Source organism: Macrobrachium nipponense, chromosome 17 (genome assembly GCF_015104395.2).
Source record: "Macrobrachium nipponense isolate FS-2020 chromosome 17, ASM1510439v2, whole genome shotgun sequence".
Lineage (NCBI taxonomy): Eukaryota > Metazoa > Arthropoda > Malacostraca > Decapoda > Palaemonidae > Macrobrachium > Macrobrachium nipponense.
The window spans coordinates 54,438,565-54,453,302 of record NC_087210.1 but is presented as its reverse complement, the minus strand read 5'-3'; the positions used below and the strand labels follow the sequence as shown (position 1 = coordinate 54,453,302).

General features: G+C 48.3%; 1 protein-coding gene across 1 annotated transcript in view; it reads left to right on the top strand.

Moving 5' to 3' along the window:
* Window positions 1–14,738, top strand: part of LOC135195909 (G kinase-anchoring protein 1-like) — a 230,113-nt gene that overhangs the window by 66,327 nt on the left and 149,048 nt on the right. The window contains exons 2-3 of the mRNA XM_064222416.1: window positions 4,859–4,911; window positions 4,976–5,018. Of these exons, the coding sequence (XP_064078486.1) occupies window positions 4,859–4,911; window positions 4,976–5,018 (96 nt within the window). The remainder of the gene's footprint in view (window positions 1–4,858; window positions 4,912–4,975; window positions 5,019–14,738) is intronic.

The window sequence follows — 14,738 nt, the reverse complement described above, 5'->3', positions numbered from 1 at the left end:
CCTTCTCTACGAGTCTCTTAACCCAGAAGAGCTTCGCGAGACGAAAATGAAAGGATCTGCTAATTATAAAGTCCTTGCGTCCTGCCTGTTGGAGGAAGTATGGAGACTCTTTGACACCAGCGGCTACTCCTTCGCCCACGTTCGCAGTTTCGAGCACGAAACCATCAAGTCCTCCTCTTTCCTCAAAATGAAGCATGCCATTCTATGGGGAAGCGACAATCTCTTGATCTCAGGTTCAAGAAGAAGAAGGAGTTAGGAAGGACGGTTTTTTCTGTATGCCTCCGTCAAACTACAGGAAAGGAGAGGGAATTGGGTACGAAACGGGAGAGGATATAGATGTCTCTGTCCGTTTCAGCCGAATCAGATTTCTCGAAGTTTGGTGGATTCGTCTAGAAGGCACGCCTTGAATGCAGCCAAGGTTACATGGGGGCTTTCGGAACTGACCCTCATCAAGAGTCTATTTCGCACCACTAGAGTTTTAAACTTTCTAGATTGTCCCTTGGGTTCTGGCCAAGAAATCTCAAGAAAATGAACAAACTCGACCCAGAAACCTAATGTATCCTAGCCTGCATTGATAAGGCTGTTCAGGATGGATCAGATGAGGTTATGATCGCTATATCTGGTGCAGGAGTTGTTAAAGAAAGAGCGGTCCACAGTCGATTTCCTCGCAAAGGCCGTTCTCGCATTCGCAGCGAGCCGCCTTATGTTTGCGCCTCTCTATGAAAACCTTTTCCATCGCAGTTGGTGAAGGACATCGAGTTCGCAATCCTTGACGAAAAGGCCACCCAGATCTCCTAGACATCATCAAGGAAGATTAGGGGACTGTTAGGCTAGTGAGGGAAGAAGAAAAGTGGATCACCAGCTCAAGAAACAGCCTTTTGAGGAGGTCTTCCAACTAGACCGATCGCCAGACGGAAGTCAACGATAAGAGGGGTAGTCTTCCTTCGTGCCTTAGAAAGGAAGGAGAGTTCCGTCTCCAGACACCCGTAGGAGCCAGGCTACAGATTTTGAAAGCCTGAAAGACTAGGAAGCCAACACTTGGACGCATGTGTCATCAAGAAGGGGGTATAGCATCATTCAAGGACCATTCCTCCCTTGACAAAAATCTCCGAGGGGAATGGCACGCCAGATACAAGGGACCAGATGATGACGGACCTCTTCGGCAAATGGTGTGGAACAAGATGTGGGAGAAAAGGGCAATAGAAACTGTATGGATCTGCATCCCGGGGTTTTACACCGTGTTCTTGTAAACAAAAGCTCGGGGGGATGGAGACCGGTACTGACGTACCAGTGCGCTGAACAAATTTGTCGGACAAAAGAAAGTTCAGGCATGGAAACGTCTGCCTCGAGTCCTTGCAGCACTACGGCATAGGGATGGATGGTGTCCATAGCCTTCAGGACGGCTACTCCAAATCACGATCCCACATTCGTCGAGGAAGTTACCTTCGATATGTGCGAGCAGAAATTATACAGTTCAGGGCCCTGTGGTTCGCCTGCCACCGGCCTCCTCAAGTGTCACAGACGTGAGGAAAAATGTAGCGAGGACACCTACAATTGAAAAGGGATAAATGTCTCAATGTACCTGGACGATGGATCATCAGGCCAGGTCTCAAAAGCAGTGTTGGAGGACCTGTCAATAAACATGGAGTTGACACAGTCTTTGGGATGAGCGTAGTGACACCTCGAGAAAGTCTCAGATGATCCCCAGCCAGAACGTGGTTGATCTGGGGACAGATGGATTCTCGGGGTTCGAGCTTTTCCATCGAAAGAAAGACTAAAAGAAAAGGCTGTTCCCAGTATCGAACTTTCTGAAAGAGCGCACTTCGGCCCGAGGAATGGAGGAGCCTCTGGGAACCCTTTCCTCGCTCGAAACAGTTCTATTCTCCTAGGAGATTACATCTTCGACCGCTTCAGTTCTTTTCCTAAGAAGAAGTTGGAAGTTGGAAGGGACAGGTCAGCTATCGGTACGTTTTCCATATCGGAAGAAATTAAAACACCATTTGAAGTGGTGGTGCTCACTAAAGGAAAACAAAGGCAGTGTCCATGCAAGTACGGAACCCAAGACTGACATTGTTTTCAGCGCCCGGAGGCCGGTGGGGGGAACATTGGGACCCAGAGAAGTGTCAGGCACATGGTCGGCAGAACATGAAAGGTGTCATGGCACATAAATTGCAAGGAGCTCTTAGCAATTCACCTGGCGCTAAAGAGCTTCGAACACTTAGTCAGATACAAAGTGTGCAGATAAATTCGGACAATACGACCGCTCTGTTATGTCAAGAAGAAGGAGGGACGCACTCTTTTGTCGTACGAGCTGGCACGGGATTACTGATTTGTGCGCGGCGAACCCAAAGGAAATGTAATTTTCTAAACAAGGTTTGTTCAAGGGAGAGGAATGTGAGAGCGGGCAGGACTGAGCAGGAGACCAGGTCCTTACCCAGAAGGACAACTCCACTCAGAAGTCTGTCAGAGCCTGTGGCGCCTTTGGGGGAAGCCATCAAATAGATCTTTTCGCACATTCTCTCCAAAAGGATAGATACATTTTGTGGCCGGGTGGAGGATCCCGAGCTTATGAACAGACGCCTTTCTCCTGGGACTGAGTCAGGAATAGACGTTACGCTTTCCCCGTTCAAGATTCTGGGGGAAGTAGTCAGAAAATTGTGGCATCAGAAGGAACCAAGATGACTCTGACGTCCGATTGGCCAGTCAAAATCTGTTAAAGAGGTGAAGGAATGTGACAGTGGACTTCCCAGATCTATTCCAAACAGAATGATCTGCGGTTCAAACAACCCCACTTCGAGAGGGACCATCAAAATCTACCCGCTCTTGCCGACTGCCTTTCGACTATCGAAAGAATCGCTCAGAGCGAGAGGGTTTTCTCGCCAGGCAGCAAATGCAATGCTAGAGCCCGCAGATCATTACGAGACGAGTGTACCAATCGAAGTGGAAGTTTTCAGAAAACTGGTGTAGGTCGAAGAACGCTGTCCTCTTCCAGTACCTCTGTGACCGAATTGCGAGTTCCTTCGTTTCTTAGACATAGAGTAGCATCTGTCGATACAAAGGATTAAGGGTACAGGAGTAATGCTCTCAGCAGTCTTTAGAAACAGAGGATTAGAGCTAACGAATGACAGAGGATTTGCACGACCTCATTGTTTCATTCGAAACATCTAAATCACGCGACCTAAGTTCCCAAGCGGGAACTTAGATGTGGTTTTTAAATTTCTTCAGAAGATGGAATTTTGAACCACTTCACACTGTTCGTTCGTTAATTCACGAGAAAGTGTTTGTTTCTGGATGTCTCTTGCAACCGGCGAAAAGGAACCAGTGAGTTGCACGCCCTTGAAATCAAGAGTTCGGCTCAAAGGAGACTCAGCAATTGCTTCATTCAGTCCCTTTTCTGGCCAAAAATGAAAAACCCTGCGAAATCCTGCCAGGAGCTTCGAAGTTAAAGGACTTTCTAGCTGGTGGGAGAGAGGCAGAAAGATCCCTGTGCCCAGTTAGAGCTTTAAATTTTATTGGACAGAAGATAGCAGTGGGGGGTTAGCGAAAAGCTTGGTGCTCAGTGAAAGACCCCAAGAGAGCAATGCTAAGAAAGCATAGCCTTCTTTGTGAGAAGTTTATCACAGAAGTCATAAGAAGTGTCCAGATGTATGCGTAATCTCCTAAGCGTGGGAGCCCACGAAGTTAGAGCATCGAAACCCCCCCCGGGGCGTTCCAAGAAATATGTCATAAAGAACATTTTGGATACAACTTATTCGGAAGATGCAACTCGTGTTTGCATCCCATTATTTAAAAGCCGTACGAGGTACGTATGATAAATGCTTTTCGTTAGGTCCGGTTTGTGGTCAGCACAGACGTTCTGGGTAAGGAGAAAGCACCAATCCTTAAAATAGTACGTAACCTCTCTGTCGGATGTGTTGCGGGGTTTCGGTGGATGGGAGTGGCAGTTGTCGCACAGGTCGGCACTTCACTTCTCTTTATTGAAAATCGAGTGACATCCGGACTATAGATGGGTACAAAAAATTTGTTATTTTTGTACGTATGATTTTCGAAGTTTGTGGTTGTTGCAAAGAGTTTGGGGATAACTATAGGCAATCTTAGAACTAACACGGGTTAGGATGGGTGATCGGGATTGGTTGTGGCTCTTAAATTAGTGCGTGTTGTCATATAAGCGGATGTGCCCCATTGACAACAGCCATTTAGGATTCTGGCGAGTAAGTGGAAGAGACCCCATCGACAGATCCACAAGAATCTTGGCCACAGTCACTAGCTCGCTAAGGTTCTTGAGAGAACGCAGAACGCCGGGCAGTAGCCACGAAGTCTTCCACTAAGAATGGTAGGAACTAAGGTTTTTGAACCTACACACCATACATTGTTTACCTGTCATAGGTCAGTTAGTTAGCTGTCTCTTGCCCTCCACAAAGGGTGTCAATCAGCTATTGTATATATCTGACAGGTAAGGTGAATGTATGAAAGACATTGTATGGATACATAAAGTGTCCATACATTACTTACCTGGCAGATATATACAATTGAAGACCCACCAAGCTCCCCCATGAGAAGGTGGAAGAGAGATATGATTAGAAAACGGGAAAGTTTCCTTAGCCCTGCCACCCAGAGGCAGGGCGGTAGATCACCTGGACCTACCTGTAGCGTAGTGCCGCGAAATTGAAATTCTGTAGGGAACGACGGAGTCTAGAGCTATGTATATATCTGCCAGGTAAGAGTATGAAACTTTATTGTATCATTAACAATGTCATTTTTCCATTGTTTTAAATTACGTATTACTAATAAATAGTAAAGTTCTTTATTGTGTGTCTATGGAAACTATGTGAAAATATTGATTTCAATTTCTATGCAGCTGCAAGACTTGGCCTTTGGTACTGCAAAAGGAAAAAAAAAAACAGGGTTCAAGTAACCCAATGAATTACCTGCAAAAAGGATGGAAGCCCCCACCTAAGTCAAAATGACAGCTCAGTACAGTTCAAGTAGATGATGATTGGCAAAGAAGAGATACAGAGGTAAGGTATACATTCATTTTATATAGTAAGTATTACAATTCTTTGCCACTTTTATGTGGGAATAGTCTCCAGAACCTGTTGCGGAAATGTAAAAATCCCCTCCATAAATGCTTATAACTGGCAAATAGTACCCACTATCCCTTAAACTAAAATGCCTGTAAACTGTCATTGGTTCCATGGAAACTTACGGTCAGATATATAGATAGCTGTATTTTTCCGAATCCGACAGAAAATTTAAAACACTTACGACACACGCAGTGGGGTCAGGTGGTTAGTACCCATTCCCGCCGCTGGGAGGCGGGTATCAGGAATCATTCCCATATTCTCTTTCATATTTTTTCTGTCGCCGGTGCTGAAAAACACACCTGTTTGCAGCACTCCGTCCAGGATTTTGGAAACTTACTAGCTACTTGAGTACCACTTTTGGTTTTCTTTTGGTTCGAATTGGATCGGTGGCTTGACCGTGGACTTTGGATTGAATTGGAATTGGTATGAATTTTTCTGTGATCAAGATGTCAGGGTTCTAGTTCTGCTAGCGCTAGATTTGTCTATGTCCGAATGTAAGAGGTGGCTACTGAAGCTTCAGTAGACCCACATGTCTGTTTGTAAAGTTGGGCAGGGGGATGAATGTACGTTGAAAGTCGTGTTAAGGAGTGAAAGATTAACAGAGTCGGAATGGAAGGAGTTAGGAACTATCTTAAGAAACTTGAGCGAGATAGGTTAAGGAGGTCTTCCTCCAGGAGTGTTTCAGGTAGGCAAGATTTAATATTCTCCTGCTAAACCCTTCTGTAGATTATGCTCACTACCCCTGTAGTGTTGGCATCCGGCCCATGAAACAGTGTCGGTAGAAGGTAATACTTGATCGCTATTCGAATCGATTCGTAACTTAGAATCAAAAGTGTTAGCTCTGGAGAGCAAAAGTGAGAGAAGTGCAGTGAAAGTGCCCCTTGTGAGTGGAGGGTGCGGCAGATCGCCTCATTCCGCCTCTAGACCTAGACCTCTGCCTTGATCCCCAGATTACGGGGAGAGAAGCATGTCGAAAGTCGAAGGAGGGTTACGAGGAACCCCCAAAGATATGGCGTGCCTTCGGCAGCTCTGACGAAACCTACCCAGACTGCAAGAGCGTGCGCGTGCAGTCTCTTCTAAAAGGAGTGCTTTTATTCTTCTGAAGCTCCTCCGCGCCAAGTGGGGGAGCTCTCATTAACGCATCACGTCCTGCTGGAAAAGGACGGCTTGCGTCGGGACGCTCACTCGCCAAGTTTGTTCTCCGGACCTTTGCTCGTCGCCTGATAGCTGCGTTTGCTGCTTTCCTCCGCAGAAGAAGCGTAAGGATATTCGGAGCGTGAGTCTTCTCAGATGTTCTTCGAGCGCGCAGTCGCTCTAAGGTGCGTGAGTGGCGGTTCCTGGGGAGTAGGAAGAAGGCGTCCCCTCGCCACTCGCCTGCTCACAGGATCAGCCCCCCTCCCCAGAAAAGGAGGCTTCACCTACAAGCAAGATTCTCCAGTCTCTTCAGCAGCAACTTCAAGATGTTTTTCTTCGAGAGAGACTGTTCCACGTCGCCGTAAGAAGGATGACAATCTTCCTGTGAAGAGGTCGAGGCTTCTCCCTCTCCCTCTCCTCGCTCGTCTCTCTCTCCGTTTGAGTCTCCCTCTAGAGTTCGTTCTGCTCCCCGCAACTTTCTAGAGGAGGCGAGAAATTCGTTTTCTCGCTCTCGTGAAGCGGTTGTTTCCGCTGCTACGAAACTTGTTGATAAGAAGCGCGTTTCTTTAGATGCCGAGCGCGCTTCTGTGAAAGTCAAGCGCGCTTTAGTGGACGCCGAGCGTGATTCGGTGCAAGGTACGCGAGCGCCAGTGGACGCTCAGCGCGTTTTAGTGGACGCTCGGCGCGCACCAGTGGACGCTCAGCGCGCGCCAGTGGACGCCACGGTGTACACTGTTGCGGTCGAGCGCGCTTCAGTCGGCGCCAGTAGATTGGCTTCGGACGCCAAGCGCGCCCCTACGGACGTCAGTTTTCCACCTCGCAAGCGGAAGCGGGAACTCTTCCTGTTCGCCGCTCTTTCTCTTTTGAGAAAGCTCGTGACTCTTCTTTACTTCCTCCGACTTCTCCAGTGTCTGAAGAGGAAATTAGTGACGCTTTCGTCGAAGTGGACGAAGAACAGCAGTTGGCTCCAGTTTCGACGGACTACAAGGTTTTGACTCGTTTGCTACAGTTAGTCTTTGCAGACACTTTCCAACCTGAAGCTCCACGTACTCCTCCCTCTCAGTTTTCGTCATCCAAAGCTACTAAGATCTCGGGCTTTGTGAAAATGAAGAAGTCGCTTTCTACGAAGCAAGCTTTCGAAAGGTCCATGATTGGATGGAAAAGAGGAAAGCTTCAGGCAAGACTTCTTTCGCTTTACCACCTTCAAGACTTGTGGCAAGCTGGTATGTGGTATGAGACGGGAGAAAACGTCGGAGTTAAGCTTCCAGCCTCAGCTCAAGGAGACTTTGGTAGTATTGTGGATGCCGCCAGAAGATCTTTTCTGTCTTCCTCTAAGGTCTCTTGGACGCATTAAGTGAGTTAGACTTTCACCTTAAAGGCCTCTTCAGGACACTAGAGGTCTTTAATTTCTTGACTGGTGCCTTGGAGTATTGGATGCCAGGTCCAGGAGTTCTGATTCCATCAGTCTGGGGGAGCTGTCCAGTGTATTGTCTTGCATGGACAAGGCCGTCAGGGATGGTTCTGAGGAATTGGCTGCTCATTTCAGCACGGGACTTGCTTAAGGAAAAGAGCACTTTTTTTGCAATTTTACTGCAAAGTCGGTCTCACCAGCGCAAAAAGCAGATCTTCTTTTCGCGTCCTTTCTCAGAACATCTCTTCCCCCAGTCTATGGTAAAGGACATAGCTGCCAGTCTCCAGGAGAAAGCACCCAAGACCTTCTGGCACAGTCTTCTAGGAAGCCTACTACTACTTCGTCTTCTGGGTCCTCTGCTTTGAAGAAATCGAAGCCCTTTCGATCCGCTTCTTCCTCGAAGCCAGCCCCTCGAGGAAGAGGCTCTTTCAGAGGCAAGACTCCCGCTCCTTCCAAGAGCAAGAAGTGAGAGGGAAGTCCTTCAGCCACCGGTAGGAGCCAGGCTTCTACATTTCGCGAAAGCTTGGGAAGAGAGAGGTGCCGACGCTTGGTCTCTGGACATCGTCAAGAAGAAGGGGTACAGAATTCCTTTCCTGATGTTACCCCCGCTGTCTTCGACACCAAAGGATTTGTCTCCTTCGTATCAGGGAGAAAAGCAGAAAGTGCTTCACGATCTACTAGATCAAATGATCGAGAAGCAGGCAGTGGAACAGGTCTTCGACCGGAGTTCTCCGGGGTTTTACAACCGTCTGTTCCTAGTGCCGAAGCAGTCAGGGGGGTGGCGCCCCGTTCTGGATGTCAGCAGTCTAAATCGCTTCGTTACCAAGCAGAAGTTCAAGATGGAGACACCTCAATCCGTGCTTGCAGCCTTAAGACCGGATGGTCTCTTTAGACCTTCAGGACGCATACTTTCACGTCCCCATCCATCCCCGATCAAGGAAATACCTGCGGTTTGTCCTGAAAGGGAAGATTTTCCAATTCAGGCACTCTGCTTCGGTCTCAGCACGGCGCCGATGTGTTCACCGTTCTTATGAAGAAACGTTGCGAGTGGCTCCATCTTGCGGAAATAAGGATCTCTCTCTATACCTAGACGACTGGCTTTATTCGAGCCTCATCGCAAGACCGGTGTCTGAAGACCTTCACACGACTCTTGTCGTTAGCGAAGGTCCCTGGGGACTTTCTGGTGAATCTCGAAAAGTCGCATCTGACTCCTTCTCAATCCTTAGTCTATCTGGGATTCAGATGGACTCAGTGGCTTTTCGGGCTTTCCGTCCAGGGGCGACAACTTCAATGCCTGGACAAAGTGTCGGCCTTTCTAGGGAAGGAAACATGCTCGGTGAGGGAATGGATGAGTCTGCTGGGACCATTTCCTCACTGGAGAAGTTTGTTTCTCTGGGAAGGTTGCACCTCCGACCACTTCAGTTCTTCCTCTCAAGCAATTGGTCACGCAAACAGGATCTAGAAGAGGTCTTGTTTTTGACGGAAGAAGTGAAAAAGCACCTCAAATGGTGGTGGATCCAAAGAAGCTTGCGGAAGGACTTTCGCTCAAGCTTCGGAACCCCGACCTAGTGTTGTTCTCCGACGCGTCCTCCACGGGTTGGGGAGCAACACTGGGAGGAGAGAGAAGTGTCAGGCACCTGGAGAGGGAACAGGTGTCTTGGCACATCAATCTAAAAGAACTTTCAGCGGTTTTACCTTGCTCTAAGGTTCTTCCAAGAGGAAGTCTCCGACCAAAGTGGTTCAGATAAACTCGACAACACCACAGCCTTGGCATACCTCAGGAAACAGGGGGGAACTCACCTCTCCTTCTCTGTTCGCCATCGCGAGGAATATCCTGATTTGGGCGAAGTCGCAAAACGGTCACGATTCTGACAAAATTGGTCAGGCAGTGGCAAAACGTGCGAGCGGACCTTCTCAGTCGGCAAGGACAGCTTCTGCCGACGGAATGGACCCTCATCAGGAAGTATGCCAGGCGCTATGGAAGCTGTGGGGACGTCCTCATGTGGACGTTTTCGCAACTTCCCGAACGAAGAGACTTCCGCTGTATTGCTCCCCAGTTCTGGACCCGGGAGCAGTGGGCAGTAGACGCCCTACTGTGGAATTGGTCGGACTAGACATTTACGCTTTTCCCCCATTCAAAATCCTCGGGAAGTAATGAGGAAGTTCGCTGCATCAGAAGGAGCGAGAATGACCTCATCGCCCCCTTCTGGCCAGCGGTCGACTGGTTCACGGAGGTGGTGTCCTTCCTAGTAGACTTTCCAAGGACTCTGCCCCTAAGGAAAGATCTACTCAGACAGCCCCACTTCGAGAGGTACCACAAAAACCTCCCCGCTCTGAGTCTGTCTGCGTTCAGACTATCAAGAAGTTGGCCAGAGCGAGGTGTTTTTCAAGACCTGTGGCAACGGCGATTGCCACCGCAAGGAGGCCCTCCTCAATCGCAGTTTACCAATCAAAGTGGGCTGTCTTTAGAAGTTGTGCAGAAGGAAGGGCATTTCCTCCACCTCAACCTCTGTGAGCCGATAGCGATTTCCTTCTTCACCTTAGGAAAGAAGCGAAACTAGCCGTTTCCACGATTAAAGGCTACAGAAGCGTGCTTTCTGTGGTCTTCAGACATAAGAGGACTCGACTTAGCGAATGATAGAGACATTCATGATCTCATTAGATCATTTGAGACTGTGAAAGTTCTCCAACCTAAAGTACCATCGTGGAACTTAGACGTGGTACTTAAGTTTCTCATGTCGAGTCAATTTGAACCGCTCCATTTAGCCTCGCTTAGGAATCTTACTAAGAAGACCATTTTCCTAACCGCTCTGGCGACGGCGAAGAGGGTTAGCGAAATTCAAGTCATAAGCAAGCATATTGGGTTCAAGGATCATAGTGCAGTTTGTTCCTTAAGTCCTACGTTCTTGCAAAGAACAAAGAACGAACCCTTCCAACCCTTGGCCGAGGACGTTCGAGATCAAAGGGTTGTCGGAGCTAGTGGGACCTGAAGCTGAGAGAGTCCTGTCCTGTCAGGGCTCTCAAGTTTTATTTGCAGAGAACCAGAGCATGCAGAGGTTCTTCGTAGAACTTGTGGTGCTCTGTGAAAAAACCAGATCTTCCGATGTCGAAGAATGCACTGGCGTTCTTCTTAAGAAGTACGGTTAAGGAAGCCCATGAAAAGTGTAGTGAAAGTGACATGGAGCTTCTGAAAGTGAAAGCCCACGAGTTGAGGGCTATTGCTACTTCGGTGGCTTTTCACAAAAATATGGCAATCAAAGATATTTTGGGCGCCACTTATTGGCGAAGCAATTCGGTGTTCGCTTCACACTACCTGCGGGAGGTGAAAGCAACATACGAAAATTGTTACTCGCTCGGAACCATAACACCAACGTCGCTGCAGACGACTGTGTTTTGGGGGCAGGATAGGTAGCGCTCCATTACCTATCCTTTAATGGTTTAGGGGAGTTTTTAATTAAATTGTGTTATGGTTGTGGGGTTGACCGCCTGCGGCGGATCTCCCTTCCATTAGCTTAGTCTATGTGGGATACTTTTGGTAGGCTACGCCAGGTGGTTTGGTTTTACTTCGTTGCCCTCATTTGTATGGTCAATGGTCTAGTCACGTCGTGGTCTCGCCCCTGTTGACAGATCATCTGGAGTGCACCAGCTTTATAGGTCTCTACCTTGCTGGCAACTCTAGTAGCACAAGCAGACTTATGCGGCAGTAACCACGAAGTCAGCTATGCTAACAGGTAAGGAATCAAGATATCAATTATCTGCATATATATGTTTCCTAAAATCTTCTATTCTGTCTACTCCCACCACCAAAGGTGGGATTCAGCTATATATATATCTGACAGGTAAGTTTCATGAACAAAATGATATTGTAATGATACAATTAAGTTTGTTCATATTTACCTGGCAGATATATATAATCAAGTACCCACCCACCTCCCCTCAGGAGACAGTGGAAATAAAAATTATGAATAGAAAATGGGAATGATTCCTGATACCCGCCTCCCAGCGGCGGGAATGGGTACTAACCACCTGACTCCCACTGCGTGTGTCGTAAGTGTTTAATTTCTTTTCTTTCGAATTCGGAAAAATACAGCTATATATATATCTGCCAGGTAAGTATGAACAAACTTAATTGTATCATTACAATATCATTTTTAAGATTTCACTGCTTAATTTGATAGCCCAAACAAAAATATACCTTCATTTATCATACTAAAACAATTTATTATCATTTTAAATAAAAATACACCCAAAATCATCATCCCAAAGACCCCAAAGTTACCTTATTTCGGTACTCTCCTACTACCGTTACTAAGTAGGATATATAGTACACCCATAAAATGCCCATAATTGCCTATTTGTTCCTACACGATATACAAACCCTCGGTCCTTTACATAAGGGATTACTTTCGGCATAGCTGGAATTACGGCCGTTAAATTCTTGAACAAGGTGATTAGGCAGTATCTACCGTAGGGCAGGCCGGTAGGGCAGCCTGCCTGGACGTAAACACTCCACTTTGCTTCGGCCGTCTTCCGATGGAGACGCGTGTTTGTGAGCTCTTGCTGACTGGTTGTTGATCATTTTCCCGGTGGGATCTTTCTGGTTTATTTTTTGTTTTTTTAAGAAATGTGCATATACGGTGTTTGATATATTAAGTTCAATTAATATACAAACCCACTTTTTGTGATAGCCTTTATAGCCACCTTTCTACTTTGTGTTAAAGAGTCAGCAGCAAAGGTATGCCAATATCTTTATTATTTATATTCTTTTGCCCTTTAACTAACGTGAGGACGAGACATGTATTTAACGTGAGTGATATTGATCCTCTAACGAGACATGTATTCATCCGAAATTTACGCTTACGCTTGGAAATTACCGAGGGGAACTTCAGAGGTTTATCCTTTGTTTTGTTTTTTGTGGTAATTTCTCTTCGCCTTCATCCTTTCACTTACTACCGGACGAAGGTAGAAGAGGGGCTGTGTGGTGTTGGTGTTTGGGGGGTCTCTCACTTCGGAGGGCGGTGCCCTTAGATGCATGAGGAGTATCCTTATTACTTTAAATAATTTTTTCTTTATTTTACAGAATAACAGTGGTGATTGTGTTTATAGCAGTATTGGTTGGATAGCTCTTCGTGTTGGTTATCCTAACCTTGGAATTGTACCTGTGACTCGTAGCATGTTGTGATATTGATCCTCGAGTGTGTGCACTGATCCCCTGCTGGTAATCATATTTATTTACCACTACTACCCTGGAGTTACGTCACTGGATGAAGCTTTCGCAGCTGCCCTGTGATGTTTATCTATTCCTGATGGAATAGTCTAGCAGAATTTGGAAGAATCGAAGAGGAAGAGACCTCGTCAAGTGTCGTCATCCTCCTCTTCGAGATCATCATATTTTCATCAGTCTCAACCTCTTTGACTTCTAAGGCTCTTTGCCGTAGAAGGAGAAGGTTTTCTCCCCCCCCCCCCCCCCCCCCAACCCCCCCCCCCCCACCCTAAGAAGTCGTACGGGGTCTAGTCACGGACTCTAAGGTTCTGTCGGGAAAAAAAAAGGGAAAAAAAAAATCTAAGGTTCTGTCTCCTCACTGAGGAGGCGGTTGGGTCTTCCGCTGGCTCTCCTGTTCCTTCGGGAACGGGAACCATCACCCTCTCCCCAGGGTCTAGTGTGTCGGGAGCCATAGAAGCACAAACTCCGGTTGGCACTTCTGCTGCTAGTCCTAGAGGTTCTGCCCCTAAGACTAGTTCTGCATCGGGCGCTCGTTCGCAAGTCCCCGGGTGCACGTAATCTTTGGATTTGCGTGCATCCAGAGTCGTTGACTCTGAGTCCGCTCACCGCCATGACTCGGGCACTGGGTGGAAGAAAGGAGCGAGTCGCTCAGGTGACTCACACCTTGCCGGTGATCGCTCTCGTGGTGATTGCTCGGTTCCCAGAGTTGACATGATGGTCCGTGGGACCGTCTACGCAGAGAATGGTGGAGGCTCCCCATCGAGTTCTCTTGAGAGGTTACGGCCTTGACGAGGACTTGGACAAGTTGGAGGATGGTTTTGGCTCTTTCCTGTCAGGTGTGCGCTCAGCCCCACCCAGACGATGGTGACCAGTTTTGGTGGTGGCAGACACTTCGCCTGCCATGCCAGTTTTGTAACCCTCCTCGACGTTCTCTCCACTGCTGCTCCGTCAGGTCCTCCTTCCTAGGTCGCGCTAGGGCCTGCTGCTTTGGCAGCCGCCACAGCCCCTTCCTGGATAGGAGAACCTTCTACCACCCTGAGGAAGTTGGCGAAGAAGAAGAGGAAGGTATCATCTTCGTCTTCGTCGTCGTCTTCTGCCACCTCTTCCCCTTCGACTTCCAAGGCCCCCCAACCGAGGAAGAAGAAGGTGGCCTCACCCTCCCCCGAAGAAGTCTTGCACAGGAACTTCTAAGGGTCTGTCTTGCTCCGGTGAGACAGGTGGGTCTTCTGCTGGTCCTTCCATTCCTCTGGGAACAGGGCCCGTCTCTCTTTCCTCAGGGAAGAAGAAGACGACAGGGACCATGGAGGTACCAGCCACCACTGGTACCTCTTCTCTTGGCTCCAGAGGTTTCACCTCCAGATCGGGAACCGTCTCGACTGCTCGCGAGCGAGCGTCACCAAGTGTACTGTCACCTACAGGTGACTGTGCAGCCAAGGGCCAGACGGCTGAGTACGCTCACCATCAGGACCCAGGCACGGTGCGGAAGGATGGTAAGAGTCACTCAGGTGACTCTCGCCAGACAGGCGATCGCTCGCGCAGCGATCGTTTGGTACCCAAGGTTGACATGACATTCCCACGATACGTTCACATGGCGAGGCTGGGAAGAGGTCGCCCCCTGGTCTCCAGGAACAGCTTCGGCTGCTTCTGGGACTGTGGCGCTTCTCCACAAGGAGACCGCTGGTCCAGACCTGCAGCTCGATCACTACCATGGGTTGGCGATCGGCTGCAGTCCCCCCAGCCTAACGTTCTGCTGGCAGGCAGGTTAGGAGCACTCGTAGCAGCTCCCCTGACACACTAGACCGACGCTACTGTCTTGGGTCCAGCGCTTCTCCGCAAGGAGACCGCTGGTTCAGACTTGCAGTACGATCACCTGCAGTCCTCCCAG